The sequence below is a fragment of the Acyrthosiphon pisum genome, chromosome A1 (genome assembly GCF_005508785.2).
Source record: "Acyrthosiphon pisum isolate AL4f chromosome A1, pea_aphid_22Mar2018_4r6ur, whole genome shotgun sequence".
Classification (NCBI taxonomy): Eukaryota; Metazoa; Arthropoda; class Insecta; order Hemiptera; family Aphididae; genus Acyrthosiphon; species Acyrthosiphon pisum.
The window spans coordinates 51,397,379-51,409,591 of record NC_042494.1 but is presented as its reverse complement, the minus strand read 5'-3'; the positions used below and the strand labels follow the sequence as shown (position 1 = coordinate 51,409,591).

General features: G+C 28.6%; 1 protein-coding gene across 1 annotated transcript in view; it reads right to left on the bottom strand.

Annotated features, from left to right (window-relative positions):
- Positions 1–3,563: 3,563 nt before the first annotated feature.
- Positions 3,564–12,213, bottom strand: part of LOC100167104 (bromodomain-containing protein 7) — a 12,314-nt gene continuing 3,664 nt past the window's right edge. Inside the window, exons 3-13 of the mRNA XM_016807655.1 lie at positions 9,426–9,525; positions 8,964–9,275; positions 8,670–8,905; positions 7,882–8,174; positions 7,710–7,818; positions 6,359–6,542; positions 6,152–6,287; positions 4,616–4,941; positions 4,406–4,552; positions 4,162–4,343; positions 3,564–4,079 (exon numbers count right to left, since the gene is read on the bottom strand). Of these exons, the coding sequence (XP_016663144.1) occupies positions 3,903–4,079; positions 4,162–4,343; positions 4,406–4,552; positions 4,616–4,941; positions 6,152–6,287; positions 6,359–6,542; positions 7,710–7,818; positions 7,882–8,174; positions 8,670–8,905; positions 8,964–9,275; positions 9,426–9,525 (2,202 nt within the window). The 3' untranslated portion in view covers positions 3,564–3,902. The remainder of the gene's footprint in view (positions 4,080–4,161; positions 4,344–4,405; positions 4,553–4,615; positions 4,942–6,151; positions 6,288–6,358; positions 6,543–7,709; positions 7,819–7,881; positions 8,175–8,669; positions 8,906–8,963; positions 9,276–9,425; positions 9,526–12,213) is intronic.

Sequence of the window (12,213 nt, the reverse complement as noted above, 5' to 3'; positions counted from 1 at the left end):
TCACCGACCACGTTTTCATCCCCCCCCACTTGTGACACCACGGGAGGGATGACGATCACCGCATCGTAAGGACGAAGAAGACCATACGGACAAGTACGAGACTGCTAGGGCGGCGGACTCCGGTCGGCCCGCCAAAAGACGAACATCCCACCAATTTGTAAATTGTTATGTTATGTCATGTATAAAGGGGGGTAAGTCGGGGAATTGTCCCGTCTACCCCCCACGTATGTATATATATTGTTGTTTACTTCAATAAACGACGGTGGCGTCGCGGAAGTAATGCGCAAGCAATTCCCGCGGCGCCGTCGGTTCAAAACTGGAAAAAAAAAAAAAAAAAAATGTGGGCAATTTTATTTTATCATAGTGTTATACACATATGTATTTAAAAACTACTAATTTAATCGGGTTTTGTCATATCTACAAGATTGTGTTTATCGAAAGTAATAAAAATCATTACCATTTAACCCCCAATGGAATTTTGATGTGTGTAAATATTATTAGATGCGATAAAAATAAAGCGATAGATGGCACGGGTTCTGTAACGGATCAATACTCGCATTTCAGTTTTAACGTGAATTTAAAAATGACAATTTGTCTTGAAAAGGTCTCTCCCTCGAGGAAAAAATCGCGATTTTGGACAAAGTGAAATCCAGGCACTTTAAAATGTAACATTGCTGAAAAATTATGCGTTCCGAAATCAACGATGGCGAAACTGCTCTAAGAAGAAGCAATGGAGAGGAATAGAGGATTACAGTTTTATTATCTGTCAATATGATAAAAGAAAGCTGTTAGTAGTAGGGATAAGCTTAAAACCTCGATGCTTAATAGAAATAATAACTTTTTTATAACAATTTTTTTTCATCTAATTTCGGTTTTTATGGGCAACCACTTAATGTGGGCAGACAGGGCTCATTGGTCCCAACATGCCCACATTAAGCGGAATCCACTGTATTTGAATACGTTTTTTGTATTCGAATACAATTTCAAATATTTTTTTCCAATCCTGAAAAATAGTTTTATCATGAACGTCAATTTTATTCTTTGAACGAAATATAATATTGGTCCATGATATGATTATTTTTAAAAACACCAATGTGTAGTTGTATCCCGTATATGGCTCGTATCATATTATGTGGTCAAAATTTATAAATAGGTAACTTATGATTACGATGTATTTTTAACTATTAATTAATAAATTGTTATAATTACCAAATACCAACCATTCAAAAACTGACAAAAACTAGTTGTAAAAAAAGTATTCTAATAGTATTCGAGTAGTTTTTAAATATTCAGTATCCTGAACATATTTTTTAAGAACTATTCTAATACATATTCTGAATACCTTAGTTCTCATTTATTCGAATATGTATTCTGAATACAAAAAAGTATTTTTTACAAGACTGGAATCGACCAATAATTATGAAACTTGATGGTAAGAAGTAAGACTAAGAACACATTCAACATTATCTGTGTTTGTATGTGGGTTTTCTACAATAATTCAGTTTTTAATTTACCCTATAGGCGCGTAACTTGCTAAAAAATTTAACCATCGTAAAAAACCCACATACAAGCAGCTCAGAATCGTTTTTCATATAGAACGCTTAATGATTTTATATAATTGAATTCAAATTTAACACCATTTATTACAGTAACCCACTTGTAACCCACTGTGTAGCAGAGCTACGTCCGCTTCCCCGCTTTTTAAACTTAAGGACGTTATTTTTTTATAAAACCTATAACATTTGGCGGTTGTTTTGTAACAACTTCATCAGTAAGTCCGAACAAAAAATTCTGATCGCATCAACGTTCTTAAATTGACGAGTAACATAAGTTTCGATTACAAAATTCAAAATGGCGAGATACCTAGGGACTAGGAGTAATCTGCATTAATTATTCCCTGATTTCAAATGTAACATATTATAAATTACATTGATATATTCGTCAATGGTGAGGTACATGTCTTGACACCTATACTATACAACATACCGGTTTCCTTCTTTCCTCTTTTTTCTGATACACCTATTGGCTATTACATATATACATTATTAATTATACATTATATCAATAACTTTTTTAACACAAAATGTCTTACTAATATAACACTTATTTATTAACTCATAGTCGTATTATATTTACGTTATTACGTAAAATGGGCTATTGCCAATAAAATTATTTCAGAGTGCACCCAAGTCTCTCACTAATTTAACAGTAACGATTGTCGACCACATTATTATAATATTATATTGTAGGTATATTAAAGAAAATTATATTTAATATATTAAACTGTATAATGACTTTATAATTGATTGAAATTTAACTATAAATATTGGTCGACTAAAATAAAATTAAGATCCAATGCTTAAAATAGGGCTTAAAATTATGAGTACACATACAAAATCATAATTAACTATCTATTTTTAAAATATAAATATCCAGGAATCAGCAATAATAATTTTTTTTATAGTCTAATTTCAGTATGCATAGTCAATTTTTGTACCACATAAGACATAGTAATATAATATAAATAAAAAACATGTCTTAAGTAACTATTTGACACATAAATTGACTGTGCATACGGACATAAATATATCTATGTATACAAATAATATGATTAAACTATTAAAGCTTATCTTAAAATTACATTTTTTGAATTAGAGGTTAAGAAACAAATTAAAAGTTATTCAGTTTAGATTTTATTTTAATAATTGATAAATCTGGGAACTAAAAAGCATTATATTATAAACTGTATAACTATTTAGTATTTACTATTTTCTGTACAATTATATCATAAATTCATTATTTCACTATTACTGATAAAGAGAATATTTTTCTACTAAATAAAGTATAAAAACTATAAACTGAAATAAAAATAAATAATTGGTAATTGGAACAAAATTTTTTTTCTTCATTGTACTGGTTACCGGGTATCGCTAAAATAACGATTTTCAGAAATGTCGATATTTGGTTTTTGGGATATGAATTTATAAACTTTTGTTAATCGGTTACTGGTATCCGCTTTCCAAACTTCAGATAAATTAGATAACCGGTTTAGGGTTCTCAACATTTACGGTTTTCGTGAAAAACCGGTTAACGGTTTTAAGCCCTGCTATTTACTAAAAATAATCTATTTACATTTTTATTTTTAAACATTTATTGGATTATACACAATTTGTAATGGTATTTACAATAAGCATATTATGTGCGAAAAAAAAAATATATACAAGATGTGGAGACATGATGAGAGAAGTCGCCCAGCAGAAACCCTCAGAATTTAAAGTTCAAAAATCATGTTTACTTTTGAGTTTTAAATTAAAAAATCTACATCTAAATAATACTATATAGCACATTTCAAATTTATTATACCAGTATTTATTGTCTATATAAAAAAGTAAATCGGACATCAGAATTAAAGCTATTTTAACAAACAAAAACATATTTAAAATATTAATGTTCTCTTAAAAATGCTCATTGCATCTAGCAATATAAATTGAATCATTTATATTTTTTAAATATAAATTTGGGATGTATTAAGTATTATTATAAAATACATAATTATTAATTAGTTGGTTATTCAAAAATTATGTGTATTAATTTATAATTGTTTACATGCATTTATAATGCACATAATATATTATACTTGAAAATCCAGGAAATGTGATTCATACATTTTACAGAATTTAATTTGAAAAATATTTACTTAAATTGTAGAATTCATTATGAGTTATAATTTATGTTTTAGTAAACTAATAAATTAATTAAATGCACATCAAACTGCAGTTTAAAAACTATACTTATAATATTTGTTTTAATTGATTTCTCATACACATTTTTAAAGTTTAACATCTTGTTATAATTTAATATTAATATAAAAAAAAACACCAATAATTCATATAATAACAGAATTATGATTCAGATAATATCTCTTCGATTGTTCGATCATTTTCATCATGCAATGGAAAGCTAGTTAGAGTAGGATCACTTTCAAGAAATTCTCTTAATTCAGATTCTAAATCAACGCCAGACACAGTACCTTCAACTCCTTCCACACGATCTTGTATCCCATCTCCTATTAATGATACCTAATAAATAGTAGGTAAATTAGTTTATAAAAATTGAAATAGAAGTAAATGCCGCTGACAAATTTATGATTGAATATATTACCTGTGTCTGTTGATGGGAGGATCCATGATTTACTAAATTGGCGGAATGGCAGTTATTTTGATTTAACTCCAAATGGGATATTTGTGCGATCCCCATTGCCTTACGTACACCTGTGACGGACATCACAGCTGATGGTGGCACTCTTTTTAAATTTTCAGCAAGGGATTCAGTTATTTTATCCGCTAATATTGATAAACATATATATTATTTTTAAATCAATAATATTATATCATATTTACATTACCTAATTGAATTTCTTGAGGTGATGGATGTGCTATTTGTGAAAGATGTTGAGGAAGAGGAGCACTCAGTCGTTGATTTTGCACGTTTTGTAAACGTCCCAACAATCCACCAACATGATCCAATCTATCTTGAAATACACTTTGTTCTTCTACAAAACAAAAAATATTTATACATTGGAAATAAATAATAATAAATAACAAAAGATACTAACGATAATAATCTATAAATTTTGTATCAATTCCAAGTTCTGATAATGATTTTAACTGATCAATTTGTATTGGAGCAGATTTAGTTTGATGGTTTGCAGCTGTAGTATTTGAACCTCCAGTATTAATTAGTGAAGTTGCTAAGGGTTGACATGATGAAGGTTGATGTAACTGACTAATTGATTTCTTGGTATCATCTAAAACAACTTGCTGCTTTTTTCGCTCATCTAATACACGCTTTGTTTTACGATGATCACCACCAGTCATTAAATCAAGCAAATTATCTGCCATAGTCATTGCATAATCTGAGTCTTTTGTAAAATTTAAAATGCTGTGAAAAAATAGTAATATTATATTTTATATTACCTAATGATACATGTACGATTATTAAATGTATAGGATATAACTATATAAAGAAAAATCTCTACGCTGGGATTCTCTTATAACTTATTATTTATTATCTAGTTTCATAAATAATACTTTTTTTTATTAATTATTAAAAAAAAAAGGTACTTGTGCGTTTATCGCACCTACCGCGCGCCACATATGCGTTATCACAACTACCTCATATTATGGATTATTGGGAGGCCGTTTTAAACGCGATTCTATTTCTAATTCTATTTTTTTAACACAAAAACAAAAAGAAAATTACCATTTTCTAGGGAAAATATATTTTGACAAAAAAAAGTAATTGTTCTAAAATTAAAACTGATGGTGATAAAATTATTATTAACACCGATAATGTACCAAATACATTTGTTTAATTTTCCATAGAATAATCTTGTATTTTATGACTAAATGCAATTTTTAATGATTTTTTTTTCCAAATAGTTTTATGATGCCTTTACGTGTGGTTTACGTTATAGTTTAAATATATTCTTGTGATTAACGTGTTCCAATGTGTTACTGGGGAGTCGTGAGTCAACCTGTGTAGATAACCGTGATCCAAGTACACATGCTCACACACAAGGAATAGAAAGACTTTGGGGATCGGCGAAATGGAGTAACAAACGCCATAGAGGTACAGCGCGACACCATTTAGAATCTTACTTGGCGGAATTTATGTGGAGGAATACTTATCATGATGAAGAAAAGTTCAAAGTTTTACTAAATAATATTGCAAATCATTGGCCACCACAAATTGATTTTTAAATTTTAAATTTCATTTATTTTATAAATTTTACTCGTAATTGTTGACGTATAAATTTGACTATTATATTTTATAATTATTATCAATATATATATTGACATTATAGCTTTGGGTAGTTTTGTATTATTATAAACGCATTAAAAATATGTTGCGTTCGAAATCAAGGAAGTCGCGATAATGCACAAGTGAAATCAAGGTAGTCGCAACGAGTCGGCTGTAGTTGCGATAAAGCACAAGTACCAAAAAAAATACTAAATATACTATAAATTGAGTGATAAATTTAAAAAAAAAAGTAGCTGTTTCAAATAAAATATAAGCACCTAAAACTGTTGTGAAAATATTATAGTAAACAAAAAAGAAAGTAACAATTAAATATAAAAACAAAATTTACCTTTCAGCATACTGTGCAGAAGCTTCATCGCCATAAGTTCTCAAAACTAAATCTGATTCGTCTTTTGTTAAATTGGCAAATGTTGAATCATATGTTGGAGCATATGAACCAAATGCCCCATAATATAATGGTTTTACTATAAATAATTGTATAATATATATTCTGTTTATAATTAACATTAAATACCAACCCCTTTAATATACACACCAGTTTTAACCATGTTACGCCTGTCTTCACGGAAACCTGGAATTGATCCCACTCCATGACTCAGTTTTCCAATTAATGATCCCAAGAGAACAGGCCTTTCACCTGTTTCAGGGTTGATTCCATCATTTGGTACCAAAATTGACAGTGATGTGGATCCATTGTTTTGTTGTTTTAAGAATCCCATCTTCCAAATTTAAAAAAAAACATCAAATCTCAATAGATATTTAAATTTAAAATAACATAAGTAAAATATAAATTATATTCCGAGTATAGCAAATGTGCTAATCTCTGTTTAAAATCTTACCTTAAATTATAATTTACACATATAAAGAATAAAGTATAAAGTATAATTGACAACTATCAAAAAAATACTTATATTTTAAAAAACTGAAACAAGTGGCTATCAGATTCTACATATTATTTTAATATTTTTTTTAGACATTTTAAATCAGAGGTAGAAGTAGATATTAGGACCACATCGATAAAACTTTTGTCAATTTTTAAAATATCCTAGAATTTTGGAAACCTAAACTAAACCTAAAAGTTAAATTTACTTACTTCCAGTACCTACACCGATTGTTTTTAATATAAATACAAGATATTTATGTATTTCTTTTTTATTACTTACACAATTTATCATAGCTTCAATAGTACTATTATTCGTCAGTATTTAACTTGTAGCCCAATTTTATATTTTAATTTGATTGATTGATATATATTACAGATGAATATACAGAACTTGTTTTTTATTAGAACTTAACAAGTTGAGTGCCTCGTAATATTTGGCGCACATTGCCCGAGAATCCGCGCAAAATCGGTCCCGGGAAAAAATAACCATTACTTTGGTAAAAATAAACGAAAATAAAATTCGAATACACCATTGAAAAGAAGACATTTCACTGAATAACCACGTATAAAAACGGAAGAATTGCTCTGATAACTGAGTAAATTATAAGGCCAAAAGATGCCTATACAAATTTATTGTCGACTACCCGTCGACCGCGGCACTCAACCTGTTAAGTATGTTGAAGTTAAATATTCAAAATAGGGTACACAATTATTAATTGATGACAATTTTGCTTCAAATTTAATATCTACAGTTAAAAGATCAATATTTTGTTAAATAATCACATAAAAATAAAGATATTGCCTGAGATTGTAATTAAGCTGGCCAATTTGTATTGCCCGCTGGTTCCGTATGTATTTATCAAGGCATTTAATAAGTTTAAGAGATCTTACACTTTACAAAGTGAATTTCTCAATTAAATAAACTTAATTTTACATAAAAGTAATTTTATTTATATCATTCTTTATTAATAGTTTTTTTAATAATAATCTGAAATTTAAATACCTTTGTATTTTTTGTAGCCAATTTTTCAGAAGCTGCTTTAGCAGCATTTTGCGCTTGTTTAAGAATTTCATCTGGTGTCAAATTATCAGGTATTGCCTCAAATTTTGATCTAAAATAATACAAAATCCTTAATAGTATTATCAGGTAAGTGCTAATAGTAATAAAAAATTACATAATTTTTCGTTGGTTTAATAGGTCATTATCATGCAAACGTTCAGAAGATCGTTCAATATTTTCGATAATTGTATCATTCGAAGTATCACCATGATATTCTTGTGTAATATCAAAGCCCAGCTGTGATGGAGGTATATTAGCCATTCCAGGTAATGCAGATAACAGTGTTTTCAATTTTTCTGGACCCGTTAATTTTAAACCAGCATGAAGAAGTCGTTTAGCTGCTTTATAATAAATAGTTTCTGGTTGATTATATGTCATGGCATTTTCACACATTAATTTAAAATCTGCCTGTAAATTAAACAATGGTATAAATTATATTAATATTTTTATAATTATTTGAAAATAAAAATTCTACCAAAAATTGATTTATTCTTTCTTTATAAGATCTTTTAATCATTTTTATTTAATTAATTATGTGACTAGCCAGTTTTAAAATGTTATGTCATATATAGAATAGAAGTTATCTATAGTTGTTTGGAGAAATCAATATTTGATAACATAAACTTAAATTAATTTAATCTATTTTAATATTATACAACTGCAATATCTATACTCTGTCCCACAGGGAACGAAAACATAAACATAGGCATAATGTGATGAATTTATATAGGGGCGCTTTAGCCTATTATGTTTTTGGTACACAACATAAACACTAAAAATGTACCAGATGGGAGAATAAACCATTTTCAGGGGAGCTATATTCCCCTTAGACCCCTCCTCCCTATTCTATGCTTATGAACATAAATACTTTACAAAATAATGTTTTTATACTTAAATACTTACAACAAATGCATTCAAACTAGTATAAAGGTCACTTTGAATGCTTCGACGAATTGTTTCAAAGTCCATTGGCTTAGATATAAGACGAGAATAATTAGGTGCAATACGATCTGTAACTGGCCATGCAAATAATTGTTGAGGATCTCTACGTTCCAAAGCTCTAAGTAAATGTGTTAATAATTGTTGTAAAGTTTGCCGATTTTCACTTGGGTTGTTTGTTTCTTCTGATTTCCATTCACCTAAATCATAAATATAATAGTAAGTACATACATTAAATATTAATTTAATAAAACTTACCATTCTGAGGCTCGGTAGAATTTGTTGTGGCTCTACTGTTATTTTCAAAATTTGTAGGACGTTTTGACATTGGAGCTTCTGCTAAAGTCTCCTCGCCTAAACTTATTTCTTCATGAACTGTGATATCATCTCGCGTTCTTTTTTTCTTTTCTTTATGATGCTTGTGCTTCTTTTTTTTCTTTTTATGTGATTTAGATAAATAATCATTAGTTTCATGATTACCATTAGTATTACTAACTATTTCATCAGCAGGCAAACAACTTCCACTGCCAACTTTTAATATTAATTTCAAGCCACCAGACTTCTCTTTATCTGAAATAAAGGTACAGCATTTAATAATAAAAAATCATACTAAATATAAAATTACAAATCTAAATGAATTGGTAGTTATTTATACTTTAAGTTAAATTAAATGTAAGAAAAGAAATGCATCATTAAATCCGAATACAAAATGTAGATTACCTTCGTATTTATCTTTTTTATGCTTCTTTCGTTTCTTGCTTTCAAATTCATTATTTTCATCAAAAGACGCCAGTTTGAATGCTATATGTATGCCTTCTATCTATAACAATTATATTAAATCTGAATTGAATTTATGTATATTAATATAAATTTAAAGTTATTATTGGTAACTGTTTTAACTATACAATATTATGGACTAATATTGTTCGTAATAATAACGTTTATTTAATAATACAAAAACTTATTTAATATTAGTATATGGTAAACTATAATACTACTATAATATTTATAAGGACAATTTAGAATTTGTAAACAAAACAAATACGATAAATCAATCGTAAAAAAGTAAAAAGTAAAGTTTTATCAACGTATATATATTTGAGGTTATATGGTACAGTATTTACAATGTTTCCATTAAAAATACTCATGGAACAATAAGCAGGATAGGAAACAATACCAACCTTATTACCATAGAACAATATTAATAAATTAATCACGAATTAAGATATACAGGATACGAAACGAACTTGTGATAAGTGAAACCCGCACCTTCTCACATTGCGGCCAGACTACTAGCGCTATATAGCATTATTGTGTTAACCGGGAGAACAAGGAACTAATAGTTCACACGTTGACAATCAACACAACAATCCTATAAAGCGCTAGTAGTCAGGCCGCAATGTGAGAAGGTGCGGGCTTCAGAAAAACATTGATAAGACCTTTCCGTTTCGTATCCTGTATATCTTAATTCGTGATATTAATTAATAAAATAATTTTTTTGTACCTTGCCAATAAACTCAACAAGAATGCGCTAGCAACAACACCTATACCATCCTATACCCAAGGTGTATACAGTGTGTATTCGCTAATTGAGTACACTCAATATCTTTGAGTAGGGCAATGCAATTTGAATTCTGTTTTCTATTTGGTTATTATGACATATAATACACTCTTTGATGGCCTATGAATTTTTTTAACTAAATTAGACTTGCGCATGCGCAATACAAATTTTTTTTCTTAAATGACAACTACTATTTTTTTTTGCCTAATTTTTAATGCATTTTGGTAGGTGAACCAACTTTCTAAGTCCAAAATTGACCAATCAAAATACGCGCAATTTTCAGTTTTTTTCATTGTAATTCTGAAAATAATTGTTCTAAAATTTTTTAGAATTAACATTTTCATTATTATTAATTTAGACGATATTTAAGCGTTGGGTATTATAACTTTCACTTTAATTTTGAAGTATGAATAATATTAAAAAAATTTAAAACAATTATTTTCAGAATTACAATGAAAAAAACTGAAAATTGCGCGTACCTATTTTGATTGGCTGTAACTTGGTCAATTTTGGACTTAGAAAGTTGGTTCAACTACCAAATAGCATTAAAAAATTAGTAGTTAAAATAGGTGGTTTTCATTTAAGAAAAAAAGTTGTATTGCGCATGCGCAAGTCTAATTAAGTTAAACAAATTCATGGGCCATCAAAAAGTGTATTTTTATGTTATAACAACCAAATAGAAAATAGAATTCAAATTTCATTGCCCTACTCAAAGATATTGAGTGTTCTCAATTAGCGATTACTACCTTGCCTATACCATTTGAAACATTTGAGAACCAGCCTACTACTGTCTACCCCTCGTCCTTGTCGATTCCAGTCATATATCATAGAAGAATATTACAATTCACACAATAGGTATTAGCCATTAGGAAAAAAGTCCAGAATAAAATGACGTTAAAAAAATGTCCCATGGCGAAAAATATATAGGTACCGTCAATCGAGGTCAATCATAGATTAAAACCAAGTTTTTACAGTTTTCGTATATAATTAAATTTAGGGTTCAGGACTTGACTTGTTGCACTAAAAATTATCGAAATATTCAGTCAAAATTCTCAAAATATGCTTAAATATATATACTATGTAGCAACATGTTTATATTATTTTTGAAAAATCATAAAACATATTGCAATTTCGGTAATAAAAAACTAAAAAATAAGTAGGTATATATAAACCTGATAAATAAATAAATAAAAACTTTATTTTTAAAAATACTGGCATACGATAAGTACTAGGTCAGCGGTTTCCAACCTTTTTTATTCTATGCATCCCTTGTAAATTTTCAAAAATCCTATGCCCCCCTAATATTATTAGATAAGATATTAGATTAGAATGATTAGATTATATAATAATGTTGTACCTTTTAATATTACATTACCTGCATAGGTCAATCATTATAAAATACTCGTAAAATTGTTATCAATAGGCGACCGTCCGAAAACTAATTTATTGTTTTTAATTTTATAAATAAAATATTTCTTGTTATTTCGTCATCACTAAATTCCCCCCCAAGCAGTACAGAAATTCCCCTAATTTCCCCCCGGTTGGGAACCACTGTACTAGGTTAATAAATAAGTAATAACGAAAAACGTGATATGTGAACACCTTGATAAACGAACACGTAGGTACCTATATGTATATCTACTGATGTTCATTTCTTCGTACAATCTACAATCTAGATGTCAATTATAGTTTAAACACAGTTTTGTCACAAAGAGACTTATGAAATCTTACATAATATGCGAACATAGGGCCAACTGTAGCCAAGCTCCACCAACCACTTTAACAGCCCTCCGCCCCTCCCAAACATTAACTTAATTTTTTTAAGCTTATTCAATTTTATAATAGTATGGTATTATAAAAGGCTTCGGCCTCCCCAATCTCAAAATTATCGCCTATTGTACCTAACCAAACATAATATTTTTTAAGATATTTTTTAATGTTGTCCAA